The sequence below is a fragment of the Vanessa atalanta genome, chromosome 1, assembly GCF_905147765.1.
Source record: "Vanessa atalanta chromosome 1, ilVanAtal1.2, whole genome shotgun sequence".
In the NCBI taxonomy this organism is placed as follows: domain Eukaryota; kingdom Metazoa; phylum Arthropoda; class Insecta; order Lepidoptera; family Nymphalidae; genus Vanessa; species Vanessa atalanta.
This window is the reverse complement of record NC_061871.1, coordinates 3,173,737-3,201,064: the sequence shown is the minus strand read 5'-3', so window position 1 is coordinate 3,201,064 and position 27,328 is coordinate 3,173,737. Positions and strand designations below refer to the sequence as shown.

Below are 27,328 nucleotides of genomic sequence, written 5' to 3'. Positions count from 1 at the left end.
ATTGTTACAATACAGGCGTATGCTCCCAGCGAAGGATCAAGCGGTAAGCGATAATATTATAGAACCATTTTTCCTCATATTTTGCATTTTTATAAATATAACGCAGCTTTAAATCATCGACATCGGTTGTCACGTAATTGAGAAATTAATCAAATGACAGTCTTTATCACCATGAGTGCTCCCGATTCTGAATAACGCATGTATTACGCTCTATTGTATTAACCAAACATTTAAGCCAGTTCCTCCATTTTCAAACATTTTAAACGTTACCTTTCTGATAAGACTTCATCTTTTCCTCTCTGTCTGTTGATCTTTCAGGTAAAAATAATAATATAATGAAATTAAAGTGTTTTTTAGTTATTTATGTCTATAAATACGTATATCATTGCCGATAATCTCTACAAATTCAACGATATTGATTTTATGTTTGGCACGGTTCCAGTTCTTTTTTTATTCGTAACTGGAACAAAAAAGGCAAATGAGCCACCTGATGGTCCGCGGGCATCCCTATCTATCTATCGGACAGTTCTTGGCACTGTAAGACACAAACTATTCCTTAATCCTTACATGGTCAATTCGCCCTCAACCTTACTATTTAAGAGACTTTTATTAACTTTTGAAAAAACTATGAAACTCCATGTTACTAGCCCGTTCCGCTAGACATTCAATATAAAAAGGGAGAAGGATAATCAGGATCATAATTCGAATAATGAATAGCCTATAAAAGTCTACGTTCTAATTCGCGTCGATTGGTTGTTTTCATACCGATAAATGCAGTAGTTACCGTGATTGACGCACAGAGTAAAAACTCATTACATATTCGGAAAAAAGGATTTATAGAACGCTTATTACATTACTACATTACTCATAATTACTGGATGACATATATGTGGGTAATATTTGTATGTAATCATGGTAACAATAATTGCATTGCAAATGCTATTCGTGTTTGACAACTTGTCTAAGGCTTACCGTTCTTATTGTCACATGGTCACTGATAAGCGTTAAATTATACTTGAATAAACACAAAGACGTATTCAGAATTACATTTTTTTATATTCATTTATATTATTAAAAGCAACTTAAAGTACTTAGCAGACTTTACTTACTTTAACAAAGAAAGACAAAGAAAGTTTTTATCCGGACCTAACCATTTCACCTTTTAAAAGTATTTTTTGTTATATTATAATGTTAAAATAAAAAACAACGATATTAAAATATTAAAAATATAATTTATAAATAACTTGTTGTCGCCCACGGATTCGTTCACATTTTAAAGGTTAGTCGATAGGCGATAGGCATAAAATGGTAGTGTATGGAGTTCCTTAGAGTTCAAGTTTGCTTCATACAGAATTTCATCAAATTCTGTTGAGTAATTTGGCCATAAAAAATCAACAGACAGACAGATTATAGTATTGATTAAGTTACGAAGAAAATAGGGAAAATGTTTTGTTTTTGTTAAATTTTGTATCATTGGAAAGATCTAAAACTGAAAATGTGCCTTTACAAAGTTTCCCACCCACACGGCGATAGTTAATTTATTGTAATAAGTTTTCGAAGCAGTTCTTCGTGGTCACATAGTAGACTGTTGGTTTGCTGGTTTATTTTAAAACCTTATTCAGTTATAATAATAGAATCGCCATCGCCTATTTGCGAACCCAAAAAAAGACATTACAAAAAACTGATTTTCTTTCACTTCAATAACTAGTTAGACGACTATTAATCATTATTATACGTTTAAATATAAATTTCAATGTGATTTATGCACCTTGTCCACGCGGCGCGCGGCAGGCATATTCATTGCATCAACAATGCACAAGTCTCGCTACTAAAAACAGCCTTGACATTAGTAATGGCATACATATATGGCGTTGAGAAACAGCGCCTATTATTGCATGGCACGTGTATTATATCCTTAACACATTTATTTCGCTTTACAATTGAAATAAATTTAAAATAATCAAAAAAAGAAATCGTATATTTCAAACTCCATTTTTGAAGTGAACAAACCTAAATACAATAGCAATCAAAAACATAGGAAATAATGGCATCTCGATTTTATTCAAAACTAGCTACGCCCAATTCTGTGTGCAACTTTGTTCGCGTTTGAATTTAACAAAAAATTTATTGTTGTAACCTTAGTTACTCCTTATTACATCAGCTATCGCCAGCCAGTGAAAGTCCCGTCAAAATTGGTCCAGCCGTTCCAGTGATTAGCCGGAACAAACAGACAGACAAAAATTGTAACAAATGTTTTTTTTGATATATGTAGCGTGTAAACATACATATTCAATTTGTAAAAAGCGATTATTTTAATATATAATAGATGGTTCAATGTGTACGCCTAGTAGTCAACCAAGCACAAAAATACATGCAAATGTAAAAACATTACCCATTACTAAAAAGAAAATAGGCTAGGACAACCGCCTCGTTGGTCAAGTGGTTAGAATGGCAAGATTTCAGATAACCAATTTTGATTTAAGCCCTCGTCGATTGACGTCCCGTCGAATTATGAGAGACTATCTATGTTTGTACAGATACATGTGTACTATCGACATGCGCACTCCGTGTTATTAACCATGACCGAAATTAAGTCATGCGGACGTTTTTTTTATAATTTAATTATTAAACTATTTATACAATTCAACGTCAGTATAAACTAACCGCTGTAGGTACAAAAATAGCGTACAGAGAATACTCTCTCCTTTACTTATTATATCACCAATAACACCTCACCTTTTTAAGAAAACGGTAAGTTGTTACAAAATTATATACTTGAACTGAAATAAAACTATGGTAAAGGGTTGAAAACAAATGAGCATTTAATAGTAACAAGTACATTCCCGTGGGAGCACGGCTACTGTCGGAATTCATTTTCTCCAGTGAAGCGATCGGAGGCTTATTGATAGTCGCTGATCCTAGCCAACGTCGGCAATCTGACAAATGAATGTTATATGCGATGAATTGTTTTTACATTTATTTTTAAAGAAACGATATATAACTAACATTTATGTATATATTCTTTACAAGTAAACAATTAGTGATCTATTTTAATAGATTATATTTATTAAAATATTTCGTTATTTAAACATAGTATCACCTAAAATCAGCAGTTCAATTAAATAGTTGTTTTAAATTTAAATAATTTTAAAAATACGCAGTACTTCATATTTATAAAATTCGAAATTAAATATGTATATCGTGAGTTAATTTTGTATCTGCGTTTATAAGTATTATGCTTTGCAGTGACGCACAGTTTAATTTTTATTTCTTAACACATTATTAGTAGGCCGATATCAATTGTAATAAAAGTTTTATATCGGATCGTCGTTTAATGGAACAATGAGTTACAAAAATATATTTAATTAAAAATGAATACACCTTTGTTTACGTACACATCTACATAAACATTATTATGTCACTTGCGGAGTCTCCCGTTGAGGCAAACATCGGTCCAAAGGATACTACTTTGTTATAGCACCTCACCAGTTTGAGTACCTGTGTATTCAATACTGCAACGAAATCCAGACATTAGGTTGATCGCATATATGTGAATATGAAATTTTTGTTTAAGTTTGTATGTACCAAGAAATGTTTAATACAAGATTTTTGAATGATTAATACAAACACGTAGGTAAAAAGATATATTAGAAACAGAAATGAAAGAGATATGTATTCACGAAGATATAGCGAAACAGTATGTTGAGATAAAATGTAGGAATAAACGTCTTCAGTAACAGGTTAAGATACCCTTGTCCACCAGTGGGACATTCACTGGCGTTAACTTTTTTATATAAAAACCCTAAAAATAATTTTATTCGCTTAAAAAACTCATTAGTTGATGTAAGGACTTGAGTCTTCATTATAAATGCGCTCACCTTCCCTACCCCTTTTAATAATGAGAGTACGATTCCATGTACTATGGTAATCAAACCACGTCAACACATTACTTGGTGGAAATACCTACACATCCAGCCGTGACCTACATTCCGTTTCAAGAAAAAACTAGGTAGACGATTTAAAAATCCTCTTTTTTCAAAGAGCTGTACGAGCGCGCTAGAGCTTTCTGTAAAGACAGGTAATATTACTCACACTAAGACATAGCAGTTAATGTTTGATAGAAAAACCTACAGAGCTCTTTTAGTCTTACAAAATTAAAAATGTTTGTAGAGTTGAAGAAAAAAGTACTCATTTAATTTAAGTAATTACGTTCTTTTCAAATACTATGAAACATTAAGACGACGTTACAATACAAATCGTAATGATAAAACTGAAAATCTATTTAGAGCAAATCTTTTTTCAAAAAAACCAAAGACAAAAAGTTTGTGTATAAAGGACACCTTCTGTATAAATTAATATAGGTGAAGTACAATTATACAACATCAACTAATTAAATAATATACAAATTATTACATATTCCTACATATATAACAATAATATGTATACAATAACACTTGATGGTAGGGCTTTGCGCAAGTCCGTCTGTGTAGGTGCCACCCACTCATCATATATTCCAACGCCAAACAGAATTACTTAATATTGTTGTGTTTAACGGTTTAACCGTTATGTCAGCCAGTGTAACTACAGGCACTAGGGATATAATATCTTAGTTCCCAGGGTTGGTGGCGCATTGGTTGGTTAATATTGACCGGTGACCTATTCAATCTGTCTACCTCTGACAAAAAATATAAAATAAATATACAAACGAAATAAAATAAAGTCAATGGCGGTAACACGTTCAGTAATATAATTATGACGAACAACCAGAGCCAGAATTATCGCAAACGACGGGAAATTCATTCCATATCAGCAATTTACATATCAATCATGAATCACACTGTTTATTAGTAACTAATGTATTTTATTGTTCTAAAATTATTAAGTTTAAATCATTTTCTTTTTTCGTAACTCCTGTTTCAATAGTAATTTCTTTGCGAATTTATTCTTCTATTATTATTCGAATAACATCGCTCTCGAATTTTTGTATTCGCAATTGGTAACTGTACCGAATCGAATCTCAAACATTTTATTTTTCTACCTCTAGGTCTAGATTATAATTACAATTTTCTACAAACCTATGTTTTATTAAAATATATTTTATCGTGTTAGAGTCGATTAACATTTGTCAGAAGAATAAAATTTACGTTTTGGCAAATTTTCTATAGAAAAATTTACAAACTAATTTTTCACAATCCATACATGTTATAGAATTGTTGTTAATGCAATAAATGTATCGTGTTTTATAAAGCAGGTAGTATTTGGTCCTGGGTTTAATCTCCCCGGCCTCGCCGCATTATCATCACAATAATGCTCGACCATTAGAGATAGAGTGTATATCTGTGTTTGCGCACACTAGACTACAATCTATTTCATTTTTGTTTATGTTAAAAATATCAAGTAGAAAGCTTTCGGTACCGACATATACAAAGTATGTCCTAACATAAGTATTCACATTTTATATAAACCGATGCGGAACACTAAAAACTGCACTCAGCGGTTTTGGTGAAAGCGTGATATACAAGGAATATAATTACTTCATTTCGTGTTTTATTTGCATGTTGTGAAACTCTACCAAATAAATCTTGCTTTACGTTAAATACATCATATAAAAACTCTTATAAAATATGTACTTTATTATATATTATAAACAATAGGAACTATTCTTCTAATCATATATTACCTTATATGTGTCTAGAGGATTTATTGAAGAAACTAATTTATGAGAACCCGGTCACGGTAAAGAAAATAAAAGGCTGACTACATCTGAAAATATTTGTAACGTTTGATCAAAGTAACATTGACTTATTGATACGTAACTAATATTTTGACATTTGAAACAGATATCCTGGAGAAATGATAAAACTCGCCGAGCTAACAGAGACAGCTGAATTGCCAGTACGATACGAATATTTTTCACACTTTTCTATATCCAAGATTTTTTAGATTATTGGAGTAGTTCACTATTCTAAATTTGTTTTTAACTACAAGATCCTAAACCATGTTTAAGCACGAGACTCGTTTAACTTGACCTCTGTCGTGTAAAGGTTAAGTATCAAGTAATGTAAGTTATGCAGTATTCGCTGCAAGTACAACGACCCGCCGTGGCTGAACGAAATTACTGCTAGCTCGCTACAACGCTGCACTGCGCCAGCTAACGGTAACACTTTAGTTACTAATTAATCATGAATTAAGAAAATGTCTAGAGCGTGAACTGCATTTCTTCGTGAATCTACATATATAATAACATGGATTAAAGGATTCATTATATGATGCATTCAATCAAGGTCATTGAGTGTTGCTTTTTGTAAATATTAAAGTATTTTAATAATATTGTAGATAACAAAAAAAAATACACATATTTAATATATGTAAGTACTTAATAAAAATCATACGTAGAAAAGGGTTTAAATATAAAATCTAAGCCATGGAAGTAGTTACCTACAACGCAATCAATGAAATCAAGATGCAATTTCGTTGACAGGAGATGTGTAACGGTTTTGTATTAAAATACTCTAAAGCTTCTTGCTTGCTGCATATTTATTATGTTTATAATGTTTTTATCTACTACTGGATGAGGATCAATAAAAGAACTGTCGCGGAAGGAGACCGCGGAGCGGGAGCATGAGGAAAATGCCTCCGCTAACCAAGTGGATAAAGAAGAAAGAAGAAGTGGAAGAAGAAGGAGTCCGAGTAAAGAGTTCTACCCCAGAGCCCCTCTAAGTTTGGACACCCGCATGGACCAACCATCGGGGAGCCACGGTAACATGAGCAGGCGATCCCGTGATACGCCCAAAGGGACAAAGTGGGTACCACTGGTTTTTTAGTGGGTGTTCTGGCGTACTCAGCGCAGGCGAGTCCAACATACCGTTATAGCGTTTTTCCAACAAGAACAAAAAAACGGTCATTAATAGTAAGATATGCAAAACTTTCATTGATGTCGGAAAATCATACTAAATAATTAACTGTTATAAAAATCCAAGTTCATATTAATGTTTTAAATGATCTCTATAACACCAGCCTTATTACTATCCGTTAACAGGTATGAATCAGAAACTTAGGCACTATCACAATAATTATTACTACTTACTGTGAATGTGTCACTGGTAGGCTAAGTTTATTTCACCAAGCTGCTCCAATACGGGTTGTTGGATACACATGTTAAAAAATTCTTACGATGTTTTCCTAAGCACATGAAAATACAGTGGTGCTAGTCTGAGTTTTAGCCCGTAATCATCGGTTAAGCACGCATTATAACCATAATCATAATAACCATATAATAAAATTATAACACAAATAAAGTAAATGCTTAAAAATGTAGCAAATGTACATGAATAATAAATTACAACTATTATTTTCCATCGCACGTTTTGAAGTTACTGCGGCGTGTGGTCAGGTCAGACCGCAAACACTGTAATGTCAAGTGGCTGTCACCTAAATGTATGACACGGAACGACGAATAAATCTGTCAGAAATTCAGATCTATACCATGAATTAAATATATAACAACGATTAGAATAGCGAAAAAAACCCTGCATAATTTTATAGTAGCTTACCGAACCGGCTTTGCAAGGGTACAACAAGGGTTCACATAAAACATTTATATTGAAAGACAAACAAACAAAGAAAATATCGCTGGTATACGCAGAACATCTCACTAAAAATGCATCACAATGGTTAAGGACCTCATAGTGAACAAAAGTCAAGAACAAGAATATTATTTAAAACTTTCTTTACGTAAGTATCATAAATATCAGTAAATAAAAGTAAATTATCAATAATAACTTTCACAAGTCCAAAATTTTATCCGCATTCTATATTCAAATGAGAGGAAGAGTAAAGATATATTTAAAGCATACCAGCTTGGCGAGAACTAATTTTTTTGTAAAAACTTTTTTTTAATAATAAAAAAAAAATATATATAAATATATCATCTTCCACTTACAACATTAGCTTATATCCACCTTAATTTATAATTTACTTTTTAAGTTTGTATAATTTGCCGTCATTTACATCGCCTGTTTTCACGAATTCATAATAAATAGCATATTTTTTTAGATCACGACCTCTAAAAATGTCACATCAAGTCAAGGTCAAAATTGTTTATTTATTTACTCATCCGAACCGTTGAAATATAAAGTATACAAAAACCAGCTTTTAGTTGACAAATGACAATTTTATTCAGCCAAAGACAATTTAAAATTTCAGATTAACCGATGGTTGAGTTAAATACTAAATGAAATGAGAAAGTTGTAATTAATGATAATAAAAGCAATACGCCTGTCGAAACAGAGCGACTAATGACCGCTTTGTTTGGCAATTTATCTAACAGGTTACCTTGAACCCATTGACCGACAAAAATTTTCACAATGTATTTTTTAGTTAAACAAAAAAGGTGATCTCATTTCGTTGCTATAATCAATTTTGTCTATTTACGATATAGAACCTACGTAATTCACTCAAGGCTAAAAGTAATGATAAATATTGTACATATATAGATATAATTATTTTTGCAAAATTTTAAATAAACCCAGAGTAACTATAACGTTAAATATTCAAGTAAGTAATTACAATAGTATGCAATTTATTTGCTTACTTACTATTGATCCTAAAAGGCAATTATTAGTAACAAACGTTTTCAGTACACCAAATACCTGATGTGTAACTTGAATTTTCTGAGCAGCGGTAAAAGGAGACACCGCACTGCGATATTGAGGCAGGACTGTATCTGAGCACTCAACTTGATGAGCACACATCCGCCAGGGTTACCGACAACCGCCACGCATTCTGCTCACACTTTTATACGTGTAATAAAACTACATCCGGACATTATATTTGTTATAATAATCTTGCTAATTCATAAATGCGAAAGGTTTTATGCCACAACAAAAATGCTGGCCTGTTAATACAAAACTTCTGTAAGATTTGGTGTAGACATCAATCAATTAGGCAATCGAAAAAGAGATAAGGTATTTATTAGATTCGTAATTAAATTGAAAAAAAGTAGCATGACTAGAATATAATTCCTAGTTAATTACTAAAAAAAATCAAATGACACATAATCAAAATGTATAAGTTCATAAATAGTTATCTCTGCGATGGAGATTGATGTGGATGTTTCTCGACAATTGAAGCGAAGTGAAAGAGCACAAAAGAATTTAAACAAAGGAAAGAGGTCTGTTACGACTTCGTATAAATAATTCTGAAACTAAGTCTACGACGGCTGAATGAACGACTAGAGCATTGTTCTAACAGATGAATGAAAATGAACTGGTGATTGTAATTAAATTGTTGACTGCTATGCTGTATTCTATAAAGTATTTATTCAGTGCCTTCCTGTCGTGTCTTAGACACCCCTGAACATATTACTTCTTACGATAAGGACGACATGGTTCTTCCCATTACCATTTTCACCGAGACCGAATTACAGAATCCTTCTTGTATTACTGATGAAACCTCTGTGCCAGCTTTTAATCAAGTGAATGACTATTGTTTTTCCTTTCATTTGCAGGTCAAGACTGCTTCTTAGTGATATAATTTACATTACGTAATGAAGAATTGGAAATTGTGGTTTTAGGTTTGCGTGGAAGAATGATCATTTTAAAGATAATATTTTTGACTACGGTCACAAAATTTCTTTTAGCTAGAATAAAAATTTCCGTAACTTTATTTTAATGCGAAGAATGGGGACTCCGCTGTGCATGCAGAAACAAAATGGATTTTCGTTGCATATTGCAGTGTTCGTTCTAATTATGATATTTTTACCGACCGTTCTATTATTTACATCCATTGAAATTGTTTAAAAAAAATTAAATAGATTAAATAAATCAAACTAAACAAAAAAAAAGTTTGGTGCTGTCATGGACACGACGCTAATTGGTACTTAATATTAAACGCATGTCGTGTCTACATCATTAAAAATGTAATAATATGTATTTTTTGACTGTCATTTTATTCTGTAGCCCTTAGAAGATAAAATAAAAAAAAAAAACAATGTCCATAAAACGAACAAATTAATATTTCGAAAAATACTGCTGTACGTACTTTAAATGTCTAGACACTAAAGTCCGGGATAAAAATACTTCCTACTAATTGCAGTAAAACCGTTTCAAAAAAAAAAAATGCATTTTGTAATGGGAAATACTACCATAACTTCATAAATTACCTTGTTTTCGTGAGTATCATAGGAAATAAGCAATCAAAATGTTCACTTATGTAAATCCTGTTTTAATACCGTGGTAATACTATCTGCATTTAATAGTTACTATAAATTTAAATCAATGCTAATTTAAATGTTAAGTTGTGCAATTATGTCAATTAACAAAATTCTATACTAATCGAAAATTGTTTTGTAATTCATAAAATTAGTAGTTATTTTTGACATCAACGTAACATAATAACAGTGTCGTTGGATATAGGTAAGGTTTTGGCAAGCATGACAGACGCAGCGTTATCTAAGAAAAAAACTAATAAAGGGAAAACAAATCATCATTCACTGGCCCATATCCCATTTTGGTATAGTGTTTAAGCTGTGTGGATATATTGGGCTGACTTTAATGGCCGACCCGCCTATTGAGACGCTAATCCTCCTTTAGAATGCTATTGTTGGTGGGTTGGTTGCCAGCTCTCATACGGCATGGTTGAGCAGCTTATGTGCTCAATTGATGGGTGCGCTTAACAAAAATCCCTTAGTGTGCTCTTATTCCTCGTATCCCTAACACCCCATCTCATACTACTAGCCTGGAACACGATGGTAAAGATATACAATTAACATATTATTTCTAGTTGATGACAAAATTTTGTTGCTAGCAAAATTTGAATTGCTCCAAATTTAAATCTTACGAGACGTAAAACATTTAATAGATTTCTTTGTTTGTTTTAATGTTCCCAATATATTTCTGTTACATTCGATCAACATAGGAAGAAAATAAAATTAACATTTATTATACGTACATATTAGTACTTACATTATGAATTTTAAATACGTTTGCTGTCTTAATGTTCAATGTAAAACCTATACTCACAATACACATGCTTTTACGTCTTATCAATACATCGTCACTCTTTTAATCTTATCGATTGGGGCTGACCCATAATTTATCTTTTATCTTTTACCTTCCAGCATTATCGTGGCTTATACTAACAAACATGGCTGGAATCAATGAAGGCAGTAGCTTAGGGCAAGTACATTGTACGTGAAAAGGAAAATTATGTTCATAACCGAATATTTTTAGACGAATTAAATCTTGATAATTGTTTTTATAAATATAAACAATGAAATTTAGCAACGGCTACATAATTTCTTAAGATTCATCGTTTTAATATAAACATAATATAAATTATTTAAAATTATAAGTAGACTTGTTTGGAGGTTTGTTAATTAATCTAGCTCATACAACGGGACGGATTCTAATAAAACATGCCATAGAAGTTAATTTTCTCGTAGAATAGAATAGGTACGCTACATTATACAAATTTGATAAATAAAAATCAACTTTAAAATGCGAACAAGACTTATCGGATTATGAGCGTGAGGGAATAGAGTGCACATATATTTGCACACACATATGACACACATCGCCGCCGTGACCGAAATCGTTCAGGAGGACATCACATGCATATTGATATAACCGAATATTCCTTATAATTATAAGGTAATTAATATCTTAGTTATGTTTCCGCAACTCACAAGTGGGTCAGGGATCAGTGAAAACTATGAAATCGTTTTAGTTCGTAACAGATTGTTTCAACGATAACCATCTGTATCAAACTAACGGATTTAGACTAGTTTAGGTATAACAACAATTTAACAAAATCGTGTCGATCGTGCGATTGTTAAGCACATTTGCCAACTGATGACGCTATTGATATCATCATCACATTCGATGTTAAATCAAATTTTCGTAGTTCGACATAAATTATAAATGAAAATTAGCAAATAATATTTTGCGTTATCGCAATTGCTCGCTGTTTTAGAACGTTCAAATTGCGATCACGTACACTTTGCTATCTTGTAAGTATAATTAATTTATGTTACGGTTCCTCACCTGCAAATATTCACTCCGAATGTTTGATTATGCACAAGCAGCAATTAGTGTGTTTCAGTATAAATTGCGGGCAAACTAAGAATAGATCTAAATCAAACTTCAGCATAGATTATGAAACATCTCTATTTAAATAATGATGTGGCCATTTTGAAAAAATTTGGTATGTAATCAACAACATATCTCTGAATTAGTTCAATTATGTATATTGAATTAATATTCAAATACAATATGCGTACATTTGAACACTCCGTAATATGTTAATTTAAAAACATCGGAATTAAAAGATGACTAATAAAATTATTCAACGCGGACTTTATTTGTAAATTGTAATGTTTAATTAGCAGATTATTTTTATTCATATCCATACATACATATATATTTTTTCTACTGCCATACGTAACTGTAAATAAAATTGTGTTTGAAATAATACAATTATATTTGAAAAGCAAAACTAAAAGATATAGTCAGTCACTTTATATAAATTTGGTAAAATAAGTTCAAAGTTGTCTCTTTTCGCGGCTGTAGCTATGGAAACGTTCTTACAAAAACAATACAAATGTATCAAATAGAAAGTAAAAATCTATCTAAATGATATATATGTATAAATAAAAAAATAATTAAAAGAAATTTTTGGTGAATTTTAAATTTAACCTTACAGTTTCAGATATTTTACTGCCGATCTAAAGCAAATACATATTAAGCTCAGTCGTCTCGACAAAGGCATTAATCGTGCAGAATATTATCTAAAGTAAATATTACCCTCAGACGTCTTGACGAAGGAAAGAAATACAATATATATGTGCATCTAACGCACGCACGAGTGGATTGATTTTATTGAAATTCAGTAGCTTTTCGAGTTACGAACATCGCGGATTACGACACTTATGACGAAATAAATCCCCCAAGTGAACAACAGTAACACAGATTATGACGATAATCTAGAATAATGCATATATTGTATGTGTTCTGTTGCACACTTCGACGCAAATCAGCAACATAGTGCTCTATTATCGCTAGCCATTTATGAATGTAATTATTTACTTGTTATCTTATATATAGTTAGCTAAGAATTTAAAATAACTGTTAATTTGTAGACGTAATTGACTTTATATTAATTGCATTAATTATTTTTTTCTTTGAATATCAACCTGGTTGTTGAACCTGCAAGAGACTGATAAGTGTAACCTAAGCGTGTTCCATTAGTATCCAACAACAATTTTGCAAGCTAATAGCCTTACTTTGAAAAAGTTTGCTACTAAAAAATAAGAATGTTTATATTAATAATTATTATTAAAATCCATACTTTAGTTCATGCATACGTTAGTCTACTTGGTGGTAGGGCTTTGTGCAAGCCCGTCTGGGTAGGAACCACTTACTCATCAGTTATTCTACCGCCAAACAGCAGTACTTAGTATTGTTGTGTTCCGGTTTTAAGGGTGAGTGAGCCAGTGTAACTACAGGCACGAGGGACATAACATCTTAGTTCCCGAGGTTGGTGGCGCATTGGTGACGTAAGGAATAGTTCATATTTCTTACAGCGCCATTGTCTATGGGGGTAGTGACCACTTACCATCAGGTGACCTATTTGCTCGTCCGCCTACCGATATCATAAAAAAAAAACTGTAGTTACTCAATGACGGTGGAGCTACACGTTTCTATCATGTATTAGAACATAACGGTTCCGCTTTAACATTTCATAAAAAATAATTATATTATATTGTAGTATAAAGTAAAATATAGAATAATTCTTCTTTTTCTATGTAAATAAAAATGAGAATAGGAAATGTAAGTTGATAATTCTACAATAATAATTACAAACCTTCGTTCAACGTTTCCTTTGTTTCCATTAGTAATGAGTAAAATAAATTAAAAATAAGAAAGGACATTTCGAACGAACAAAGCATTACCGTATAAGACAATTATGTTAAATGCTGGTTACGATCTGAATCCCACGACGAACCGTTAGGAAAAGGTCGAATCGGGCACTGCACACCCACGTTTCGCACAAATAGATGATTTAAATAAGACACTAATGCCCATTACTTTTATTGGCGGTTTCTACGTATTCGCTATCGGCTCGAACCATTTTTGTGCAACGAAATATGAGATATTCTCCGTTTTATTATTTTCAGAACTGTATTTGAAATTGTATTCTGTCACAAAGTATATACATTAACTTTATAACAAATCATACCAGATCAGAGTTACGTGTTATTTTTATAGATTTTCAGAAAATTAACAATATTTTGTATTTTAATAATAAAAATATGTGAAACGCAATAAATCGACGTTTATATTATACGTAACTTTATTTATTTATTAGCCAACGGCGATACTACTTGGTACTTCAGCAACCGAAAGCTGAACGATTAAGAAAAATATTTTTTTAAACGATCTACATTACTTAATAAAAATATGTTTGTAACGTGCATTGATAGCCTAAAAGACGGACTTCTCTGTAGAGTACCAGTGCTATTAAATGAATGAATTCTCACATTTTTTATTTTACTGTTTTAGTTACAGTGTCACGGCCATAAATAAAAAATAATGCAGCACGAATAAATAAAATAGACGTCCTGTGCTAATAGGCTAAAATTTGTTTTTAAAAGGTAACAAAATGTATTTTGTGTAAACTTTATAGACAACAGTTTCGTTTTTTATTTTATCATAGTTTAGCAGAAAAAACGCGTTCATTATTATAAAAAAAGGATTACAATCAATTGTTTTTTATTTAATTACCATAGCAAAAAGTTCTACCAAACCATCTCGAAATTTCGAAAGCAATTTTGATAAAGTCGGCTTTATTAGTTCGTTCATCTGCACCCTCGGAGGAGATGAAATCATTCGGTTTATATCCGGCATCGGCACGGGTTACAACGAATATCTTGGATATAATAGAGCTCTGAGAATCGACGAATAGTCGCGTTGAAACATACCTCTGGAGAATTCATCCTTAGATAAAAATCATATTATTGAGTTTGATATATTTTACCGTTTTTTTTCTTTTTCTTTCAGTACTCGATAGTTTTGACTTAATGACCTGTATACATAAAATATAAGTATAAAAAACTAAATAATTTTCTTGAATAATTTAAAAGACAATACCTACCTATATATTGGGGTAATTCATACATTAATGAAATATATTCATTAATGTAACTATGGAATCATATTTATATTTATCGACATGATATGATGCATTATAAGCCTGTAAAAAGAATGCAGTCACGTCGTTATCGAATAATCAATACCGATAAGAAAAAAATCAGTATAGACGTTTGATTAGACATTTTATAATAAGCTTTACTAGTTATGAAATACTTTATATACCAATTATATCTTCCATAAATTCAGATACTAACCATGTAATGTATCTATTACACAACTACGAATACAAATGGGTGTGAAATTCTAAAACGTATTATCACGATATGTATTACTACGAAGTACCCGAGTAAAGCTGTTTACACAATAAACCAGATGCAAATCATATTTTTAATTTCAATAGCAAAGTACTAAATTTAGCTTAATTCACTAAGTAGCTTCAGATGAGACCGATTTCTGTCTATGTTATTACTATCGATTTGCAAGATAAACACTATTTAAAATATAAACTGGCTAATATGAAATAATTCAAGGCAATTTCTACAGAATTTTATGAATAATACGGTCAAGGTTTTTATGAATTATAATAAAGACAATAAATAAACTCAAACACTTCGTGATTGCGAAACTATGCAATCGTTTATACAATTTAAGGCAATTGAGAATCGCTAGAAAATAAGTCTACAAGCGTAATAATTTTTTCATTCAATTGACAACCTATTTTGTAAGAATCATATGCAAAACACAAGAGCAAAATCAAACTTTTAATTAAAAAAATACAACTTTTGCGAGGTCTCAAAATAGAGAAATCGGTACACAGTTTGCACTAATTTCTCTATTCGTGTCTCTAATTAGTGGTGTTTTGCAATAACATTTTCATATATCCCAGTGCATTTCCTTTGAATAAAATAGAATCAACGAAGCGACGTATCATAAATCAGTTACAGACATTTCAATTTCGACTAAAATCGCACACAGGCAAATGTCTGTGAAGTTGAAGAATATGAACAGCGATGTTGATCGATGAAAACTAAAAAAAATATCTATAAAGGCACATTTGGGTCAATCAATAGGACGACATCGCTTTCAATTGCCCGACACGTGACTCCGACGACTTTGACTTACAACTTTCGTTAATTTCATTAATTCCGTTGGCATCGGCGAGGCAAATTCGCTTTACTTCAATAAAAGTCAGAAGTCGAACTACCGAACAAATATACCAGATAAAAATAGGGTAATGAAATTCCATTCGCGTCGATTGTTCCTCTACGTTTCACTATCCTATTCTGTTTTGATAAAATAACGCATTTTTTTCATTAGCAAATTATTTTGATAACTCGGCAATATCTTAGTCGTCATAATTCCACTTTTTAAACAAATTTCACACTTGATAGTGTATAATACAGATTATTTAGTTTTCATATAAATTCTATTTTTTTACATGGTTATATTTATCTTCACCTGTTTCACGCATTCTGTGTGGGTTTTGAATCTTGCGACTGAATTTAAAGACAATTCCTTTCAACCGGCTGAGCTGAAAGGTTTGGGTGGGTGGGTGTTAAATTTATTTTTTAAAACTCATGTGGTATACAAACAACAGTGAATAAATTTTTGAAATAAACTCCTGAATTATATAAAATTTCCAGTTGAAATGAGATTTTCGGTATAACTTCGACAAAGAAGTATTTTACAACTAGGCGTTGCCTACACCAAGGAAAAGTAATTTATTACGCGACACCGCAGCGCGGCGGAGCGGCGGAAAACGGAATATTTAGAGTGAACAAACTCCGCCGTACCTCCGCAATAAGACCGCAGATTATTCAACATTTAAAAATAATACCAGAAACACGAAACTCAGAATATCCATTGGGATTGGAAAATCTTATAAAATTTTAATAATTTTGATAAGCCGGTGTTACTTATCAATGATTACGTAATGTAAGTTGAGTACACGTATATAAGACTAATGCAATATTATATAAATAATTAATTTATAGTCGTTTATTCTGCATACCGTTGATGTATTTATTATTAAATCATTATTTTTTTAAAACAAGAATTATTTATTTTTCATATATATTAAAAAAGAAGATGAAATTATGTTTAAAAAATATACATATATATTATGTTAGGTAAAAGTTATGTATTTTGTAGTTCCGTAATATATTATTTTAAACAAAATCAATCGCAAAATTGGTCCTTACAATACGATAGGATTTACTTTGTTTGAATTTATCATCGTCGAATCTTTATAAAAAATATCGTGTTTTCGAATCACTAAGGAACTTTTTAATTAGATTTCACTCTAAATTATATTCACAAAGTAATGTTCCAACTTATTTAAAAAGAAGTGAATAAAATAATAAAACAACTTGTACTAATGCTATCAGATAACTTGGAACTCGTTTAGTGAGACATTTAGACAAGTATCTATTACAAAACGATTTACGCAACACGCTTTAAATTGCAGATCGCCTTTCTCTGAATAAATTGCAAGAACATCCATTTTCTATTACTATAGAAGTCCAGTGCGTATGATACAAAAGTTATAAACTGTGCTATTATTATTCGACCCACTTATAACTGTACGCTTATAAATTAAGTTTAAAACACATTACACAATAACAGCCTGTTAATTTCTCACTGTTGGGCTAAGGCCTTCTCTCCCTTTGCTGCTCCAATGCGGGTTGGTGGATACACATGTGGCAGAATGAAATTAGACACATGCAGGTTTCTTCACCATGTTTTCCTTCACCGCCGAGCACGAGATGAATTATAAACACAAATTAAGCACGTGAAAACTAAGAGGTGCTTGCCTGGGTTTGAATCCGTAATCATCGGTTAAGATGCACGCGTTCTAACCACTCGGCCATCTCGGCCATCTCGGCTCACACACGGCTCACGGGAAAAGTTTAAAACGGAAAATAGTAATAGTAATGAAAAACTATCTACGAAATAAATATAGGTTATTGTGTTTAATGTACTTGTTATGTCATTTTAGAAGTGAAACTTCTTTAAAGACGCTAAGCGTAAAATTTCAAGGCCATTTTCGTGTCCAACATCATTGACAACGTTTTATTTCTGTAACGTGCACTAAGTTAAATGCGCTTTATTTATTTATTTATTACATTTAAGTGCGTCTTTCGATTGTACTCATAGTTCGTAATGTTTTATATTTCGGTAAACTGTACCTCATAATAAATGCGCGCGCGTCGCTTGCGTAAAACGGCGTGGTGGCGTGCCAATCAGAGCGTCTCGGCTATCTGGATGATTTTGAACACTATTTTATGAAGAATATTTAATTTCGTTAGCCTTGTAAAAAGATAAGGTTATTATAATTTTACGAATAGAATAGAAAACGTAACTTAAAACATGTGTATTATGTTTGTACATTAATTACATGATTCGAATTTATTTGAAATTACGTTATATGTAAAGTTTTATTAGGCATTCATTTTTAAATTACTCGAAATTGAAGGTTTTAGTAGACTATATCGATAAACAAAAGTATCTGGTAGATATATTTTAAAAATATCTATTTAATACCAAACCTTATTATGGATCAAATTATTCCAATTTTGTACAGAACATTAAATATAATTTTAATATAGGCATTAACGGATTAAACATTTTGACAGCGTAAGTATTTTTCACATATTTAATATAAGAAACAGTTAATATATTCAGTCTGTGGACAAAAATGACCACGAAGGTGACCAGCAAAATATGGCCATAAGGATGTTCTGTATTTTGCTGCTATAAATAAATAAATCGAAAAATGGTAGTTAGGCCACATCAGCCTTGTCGTGTTAGATATCGCCTCTTCCTCGGTTCTTTATTTATTGTATTTTTTTTTATCTAGGACAAGGATTCAATGAGATCAGCTTTATAATTGATTACGGACTGAAGAATCGCAGATTTAATTGTTTTGAACTGGTTTCATTAATATGAAATAGTTGCACGTGCGCTTTCTTTATTTTCTATCATTGAAGCATTATGATCAACTGTACGAAATCCGTTCAAGCAACAAAGCATTTCCTTATTATTGAATAATTAACAATGGGTTAATTTAATTTGGAAACACGGCATAGCGAGATTGTAATATTAGGTCATAATACATATATCTAAATCTTTATTACATATTAAGATCTTCTGAAATGTAAGTTAAAAACATACATTTTGTAATTTTAAAACGATGCACATTTAACAAAAATAAATATTTATCTTTTTTCACTCGCGTCAGCATACAGAGTTAAATATTTTTGGAGCTATTCTATTATAAAGAAACCAGAGAAGCCAGAAAATTCATTCCGTTTAAAACCAGATTCCTTCCTTCCTTCCTTTTTTTAGAATATACTTTTCAAAATTTACCTCTTAGAAAAACGTAACAGCTACATCAGCTACCGAAAGTATAACATATATATACATATAAAAAATATATAAAGGCGTATCTATTGCATCATTTACACTAACATTTCAATGTCATGTCGGAAGTAGGTGTTCGTGTGCCACTCACATATTTAAATAACACAGAATACCCACAACGGCAAAGATTTGTCTAGACTCTAGATCTAGAATAACAAATGTTTGTAAGAATATTTGCATTGATGTTTGTTACTCGCCAAAATGTGGAACCGTAAATTCTCAGAAATTTAAAGAGTAGCATCATATTGAAATAGTATAACATTCAGGTACATTTTTATAAATTATTTATTTTCGACGAAGATTTACAAAAAAAGTTTCTTCAAAATATTGTCATTAATAACAATACAAATTATTCCAAAAGACATTTTTCAGTTCTTTTACAGGTACCTACTCCATTTATTAATTAAAACTAGTCGAATTAAGGCTACATACAATTTTCTTCGACAAATAAAATAAGCAAATTTTTGGTAATTAAATTTATTACACAACTCAATTATATATTATTCGACTAAATCGACAAGATAAGAGATTACAATTTAATATACCTACATCGCGAAAGTTCCAAGTCTACTTAAAACTTTCGATTAAAAAGAGAAAGAAAAGTTAGGATTTGTAATTCAACTGGAAAATTGTTAAGATATCTGTATTTTGTAGAACGAAACATACCTTTCTTTGTCGTGAGTCGACTGCGGATACTGTAGGACAGTCTGCTGTCCTTCCATTTCCACCACACATTGTGTCCCTAATTCGAGTTCTGAAACAAAATAATTTGTTCTTTGTTACAGGGTTTCGGACGTTATTAATAAAAATAAAGCGCAATACAATTTCGTTTTATTTGAAGGTAAACGATTTTTATTTGATTTTTAGTTGATCAATCATCGTTTACATTAGTCTCTATTTTATAAATCGATGTAGCCCTGTATATGTGTCTGTCTGCTTAAATTCATAAAATCAATTTATTTCTTAATCGTTTTCAAAAAGTCAGTGTTATAAACACTATAAATTGCTAAAAAACTTGATAAAATATAATCAATGATAAAGATATACAAAATTCCGATATAAACTTATCCGCCAAAAGTAGGTAAAACATATATTCTGAAATATATGTTTCAGAACATGTTATACATTTTTAACATAATATGCTAAGTAAAGAGATTACGCTAAATATGTGCAGTTGAGCCACCTCCATTCCGAAGGTTTTAGGGCATAATCCTTTGATACAGCCTTAGGGACAATGTATTCCAAAACAAAATATACACCTAAAACTCACAGAAACTATACTAAAAGGCTCGTGTGATAAAAAAAAAAACAAGTTTGCATCGTGTTTTGTGACATGTGTCTATGGCATTATATTATTAACACTAGCTCGCTATTCGCACAAACTTCGACAACATCGATGATGTAATGCGGAAGAGCGTTTATCATAACTTAAACAATCGTACATATTTATTTGTCTCTTTAATCATTTTTGCTACACTGCATTTTATACTTAACATTATAAAAAACTATAATTCGTTTTATGATGTCATTTCTAAAGAAAGAATAATTAAAAAGGGTAACTAGATTATATAATATAATTTTCTCCGTATAGTATATGAATTAGATGCGATACATCTATTAAAAAAAAATTGTTCGAATATCCAATGTTACGTCAGAAGGATATAGTTCAATGAACAATAAAACCTTTATTTCCAGAATATAAAAAGTTGACGCGATTATTAATTTTATTAGTTTGCAATTATTGTGCTGTATTTTAGTGTTAGCTTTTGCTAAGCTCACAAAGACACAAAATTTAAAAAACATTATATATATTTCGATGACAATATCATATAATAGACGTTTTGTAACAAACAAATTTACAAAGTATGTGACAATCCTTTGAAAGTATAAATTTGAATACAAGAGACTTCACTTCCGGCGCCGTACTTCAATTTTTTGCGTAGTTAAGTAACACGAGTAAAAAAAATTTTTATATTATAATACTCAAAAGTACGAACATTATTATCTTTCGTAATAAGGTAACGCCTTTATTAAACAAACCAATCTAAACATTGTCCGCGAAATTATCAATCACGCCGTCATGTCGCTCGGATAACGTAAGACAAACAAACAAACAAGTTTCGAACTTCGCGATTTGTATGATGACTCAACGGAGATCGGTGCGACGTGTCCGCACCGATTTTTTCAAATCCGGTTTTAGCTGTACTAGACTATTGTACTGGTTTAGACAAATGCTTAAGTAACGGAATTCAGCTCTTACATTTAGATCTCATTGGTTAATAGTCAAAAACAATATTAAATCTTAAATAATATATTTATCTAAGTTTTTATCTTAGAGAAACTATATTTTCATTAATAGTCATTCATGGGTGACTCATAACAAAGTATTATTAAAAAAACTCTAAATGTTTTGTAACATGTTGTTCTGTTTATATACATATGATAGTGTATGTCTATTGAACCAATCAAAACATAGGAAATTTAATTAAAAAAAACTTGTAAATAATAATGAAAATGCTTTTCTATAAATATCAATAATTACAATATCTATTAATTACATCGGTTTCCATCAATTTACTTCTATAATAATAAAGAGATACTTAACTTATTAATATTTAACCCATATTAAAATCAAAAACCCAAGCCTTATGCTTCACAACAATTTACTTGTTAAAAAAGTACTTATTGTGTACAAAAACTTAACATTTATATGAATTAATGGAATAGAATAACAAAGAATGTATGAAAGAACATGTTCACTTAACTTATCATATGAATAATTTTATAAGAACAATATATATTTATTAAAGTATGTATAATCAGCACCTTGATAAGGAAAATTATCAATGGTATAATTTCTCATTAATTAATGTCAAATGTCTGTGCTATTTTTAAATAAAGCTAATTTATTTCATATAAGATAGGTCTTGCATGTGTAACATATAATGTAAAAACAAAGTAAATATGGATCAAATTACATTATGTTCTATTTAAACATAATGTCATATTACTAAATACATAATACAAATGATTATAATATTTTCTTAATAATTTTCTTAAATTTATGTATAAATGAACATATATGTTTTTAGGACAAATGTATTAATTTCTTATACTGCTATCTTAGTAAAAGTACCACCTTGTGTGACACTTAAGTACATTATCGCACCTGCATGGTATTTACATCTTTAAGCACATTCATACATATTTTGTTACTCATTTTCAAGGTGTTATTCAAGTTTTAATAGTTCAAATATGCTCACATAATTTCAGAAAACTAAAAAAGCAAAACATTTTGATGCTTTATCACATTTTTTATGACCAATTTTAACAAGTGACTACATTATCATGCAATTATTACATAAAATATGATATTGTTTTATTATTATTAAAATAATTTCAAGTATTAGCCATAGTTTGTCTGTTTTAAGGTATTTGCGTTTATAATATGCATCTTTGTTGCAATGTTTTCAATAATTCCAATGTTCATTATGTTTCTTGCTATTATTATATATATTCGGATTGATTGTACGGTATAAACACATAATATGTGAATACAGAGTATTCTTCATTCATACTTTTAATATAAGACTTTAGCTTAATATCGTAACAAGACTAATAAATATTGTAATGAAAAAGTCGTATCGTCGTCGTATTGCACTAAATAAATAATCACATTATCTGCTGCCCATTCGGTACGCAGATAAACTCAAGCACACGCAGTCACCTGTACGATTGCAAATTTCTTTATTTATTACCAGTATAAAACCAGCTTACCTCGCCTGTTAAAGGGACGAACCCGAACAGCTACTTTAATCTTATCCGAGGCCATTTTCACACAAATTACACAAATATATTTAAAACACAACACTTTCCACAATTAAGTATAATAAATTATTGCACATATTCACCCATATTCTAAAACAACAAAATTCATTATTTCACGTTATATTCACGACGTTCCCAAGATGACACTGCCCGCCATATTGTTTTTACACTAGTATAGTGTTTGACTAAATCGCTAAAATAAAAACCGATCTAAACTGAAAATATATCGATTCAAACTACACTATATTTAAAAAACTTATGTTTAAGCCTTTATTTAAAGGTTATAAAAAATAGTACAATTGCTTTTAATATACTTATAGGTTAAACTTTATTTATATGTATTAAGCCTATAAATATTTTTTATTATACCATACCATTGTGTTACCTAAAATTACAATTCATCTGCTGAAGGTGAATATAAATTTAAAACATTAATATACTTTACTGCTTAAAGTTTATTCTTTCCATAATCACATTTTTAGTTTTTTATTCAAAAGCGGATACCTTTTTTATATTAACTACAAAAAAGTTATCTTATACAATGCAATTCACCCTATGTTTGTAAAATTTAATGTTTTTAGCTTATTATTAGCTTATTTCTAAATTGCGAGCTTTAAAAGCCTTTTGCATATTTTACTCACAGACTTTTTTTTATTTCTTTGAAATAAATACTAATATAAAGAAAATGAAACATTATTCGTTTAAAAAGGATTAATGAAATAATAATTCATGTAGTATTTTGTAAAAGTAAATTATGCCGTAAAATGTTTGTATTTAAAAACTTAGTTTTCTATAGAGTTTACGTAAATCACTCACGTCCTGACCTATGACGGTCAGTGACTTAACATTTTATGACTTTTGTGATCGTCAACGTCAAAAACATTTATTTAGCTGTCATGAATAAAAACATTAGTTCTCAATTTTCTTTGAATTTCATGTAAATAAAAAAATATATTTAATATTTATAAACACTGCATCAGGGGGTAAGAACTTTGCATGCAACAATTCTTGTACTATTTAAAATTTGTTATAAATCAGTAGAAATAATGTAAATATTGTTATTTCATGAAATCATCAAGAATAATTGTACATTTTTAAAATTAGATTAAATATTATAAATTTCTAATGTCACATATATTAAAATTGTTAAAACTTTTATTTACAGATATTTTGTGAAATCTAAATCACGGAATTTTAAAAATGGCTTCGGATCCATTATTTGGATGGGATTTAACTTTTAAGACTGTTGAAAAAGATATTAAAAGAAAGTCTGATATAATAGTCGCTTTTATTCATTGGAACTTAATGAAAAGGGGTTTTCGGAGTATTGGAATTGGTGATGAGGTATAAGCATAAGTATCAATTACAGTTGATTAATTAAAAAAAAAAACTAAACTAGTCACATATTATTAGTCTCTTCTATTATTTAATAAATATGCATGCTGTATGTGATATTTGTTTTAATATTTAGCGAAAACTGTCTGGCAATGAGGAAAAAAGTGAACTACTGCCAACGGGTTGGAATGATAAGGATAACTACACTTTACGGTATCTTTTTGAAGAGAAATTGTATATTTTACATGGATTGAATACTGATGGAAATCTTATTGTTAATCTAATGGTAAATATATAATTCTTCATATTTTAGATATGTCTTGAAATAAAATTAAAACTATTCCTTGAAAATCTCTAAATTTATTGTTCTTTTACTTCTATAATATTATGTATGCTATTTAAATATTTAATGTGATCATCTGTTATTTGTAATTTTATTCAAATGTGTATGTATAAATTACAATATTGTCATTATGTAAACAGAGGTCAGAAGATTTGGCTGTATCCAACATAGCATCAAACATAGAAGACACAGTGAAGGAAACCAGTGGTTCAATTGAGAAAATGCTACCAAATCACAAAGATCTCATGCATAACATCAAGAGAGACTTGATTGATTCAATTACTGATAGACTGACAAGTTCGGCACAAACTCAAACCATTGGTAGAGGTATGAGAATCTCAGTTTAGAAAAAATAATCTAAATAATGTTTAAACAATTACTATTACATAATATAATTTAAAAAAATTATTTGAGGTGAAATGTTATATATATCATAACAAAATATTCACCTATATTAAATGATGTAGTGAAAATTGTCATTAAGAAACATTATTCTATGTAAATGATGATGTTAATAATTCTATAAATTTAACAGGGTTCGAAAAAAAACGATTTTTATAACAAATATCAAAAATCCAATTTTTTTATATATATCTGATATATATCCAAGCTAAGAAAACGAAACAAATTTCATTCTGTAAACACTTAAATATGTGAAAGGAATTTGTAAAATAATACAAGTGTCTAGCCTAAATCTCGATATAAATAATATATGAGTTTAATAACATAGCAAAATTTTAATTAATATGTTATCCTTCATTTAATTACAGATAATTCACGTAGCAATAATAGGGATAATCCAGTTAGAATTCCACCTCAGCCCCGGCCTCAACCTGTTCCTGAAAATCCCAACTTGTGGTATATAAATTTAATAATTCAACATGCTCAATAATTTTTAAAATATATGTTTGATTGAATTTATTTTTATAAGCTTTGCAGAAGAATTGTACATCTTTAAATTAAGTTGTGATTTAACCAAATACAAAAGAAATGTTCAATGATGAAAGACATCACCAACATCATGTTTATTTTTAAAAATTAATTAGGTGGTCTGATTATGATTAATGTCATTATAAAATTTACATTATATTTCAGGGAGCCACCTCCTTCAAACTTAAGGAATATTGGACGTTCTGATCTAGATCCATTTGCAGCACCTGGTGGTGGAATGCTCTTTAACCCATTTGGTCCAGGCAGAGATCTTGAAAACCCAGGACTCGGCATTCCTGGTGGTCTACCACGGTTGGTTACATGTTAACATACACATTGGTACCATGTTGTGCTAGTTTTTTTTTAATGAGTTCTGCAACACGACAGTCTATGTTAACACAATAAGCCATTCAGATGAGGTATTACAATCTGATTCTTCTTAGCGGAAGGAATTCCTATGAATCCCTTTCATGTAGTGTCACCCAATCTTTGTTGGGTCTGTCTGTCTTGTTTTTTTAAATTGACTTAAAAAATATAGAATGAGAATAATTTAAATTATATATGTCATTTATCTTACAGGGGTGCGGTACCTCCTGGAGCGCGTTTCGACCCATTTGGCCCTCCAGGTTTTGTTCCCCTACCTGGTCGACGACAACCACCACCAGACGCAGACCACCTCCCTCCCCCTGGTTTTAATGATAACATGTTCTTGTAATCCTTAAACCTCTGTATCTTTATGTATTCATCAATAAAATTATGATATATTATTTTATTTGTTATTTTTTACATGTCTTTATTTTTTCGGATATTAAGTGTAGGTACGTGTAACAGGACTGTTCTTATTGCAAAACACTCAATTGACTTTTTCAGGCTTCGGTATCAAACTTAGAGATTGAGTACTTGATTGTTATTAGGCGAAATGTCGTAATAAGCCTTTAAGTTTACGCATCTGTTACTTAATTAAATATTACCAAAATAATATACATGTGTGAAGCCTTCGTCATGGCGCCGCACGCTGGCATTAGGGGTTTCCTTACTTAATCCATTATAATACGATTTGGTATAGTAAACGTAAACTTGGTAGTATACATATAAGTCAATGCGTATATTATTACATGTATATAATTTCTGAAAATAATGAGTTGCTTGCCGGTTCTTGTCAGTAGACTCTACATTCCTAACCGATGATAGTTTAAATTTAATTAATTCTGTAAAAAGAGCCAATTTGAATGAAGTATTATTTTTAAATTATTATATAATTTGTTATATATAAATATGATAAAACCTAAATAAAATTAATTGTAAACTATATATTAAA

At 30.4% G+C, this 27,328-nt stretch overlaps 2 protein-coding genes across 7 annotated transcripts in view; one reads left to right on the top strand and one right to left on the bottom strand.

Moving 5' to 3' along the window:
• LOC125066577 (kinesin-like protein KIF13B) overlaps positions 1–23,549 on the bottom strand; it is a 128,256-nt gene extending 104,707 nt beyond the window's left edge. For all 6 annotated transcript variants that reach the window (XM_047674712.1, XM_047674726.1, XM_047674741.1 and 3 more), the window contains exons 1-2: positions 23,352–23,549; positions 20,241–20,328 (exon numbers count right to left, since the gene is read on the bottom strand). In XM_047674712.1, coding sequence (XP_047530668.1) covers positions 20,241–20,328; positions 23,352–23,406 — 143 coding nt within the window. In that variant the 5' untranslated portion in view covers positions 23,407–23,549. The remainder of the gene's footprint in view (positions 1–20,240; positions 20,329–23,351) is intronic.
• A 777-nt stretch (positions 23,550–24,326) lies between these two features.
• Positions 24,327–26,777, top strand: LOC125064741 (proteasome inhibitor PI31 subunit). Its single transcript, XM_047671938.1, has 7 exons — positions 24,327–24,385; positions 24,568–24,746; positions 24,874–25,023; positions 25,221–25,407; positions 25,851–25,938; positions 26,176–26,322; positions 26,590–26,777. The coding sequence occupies exons 2-7, from the start codon at positions 24,603–24,605 to the stop codon at positions 26,723–26,725; spliced, it is 852 nt and encodes a 283-aa protein (XP_047527894.1). The 5' UTR covers positions 24,327–24,385; positions 24,568–24,602; the 3' UTR covers positions 26,726–26,777.
• Positions 26,778–27,328: the final 551 nt, after the last annotated feature.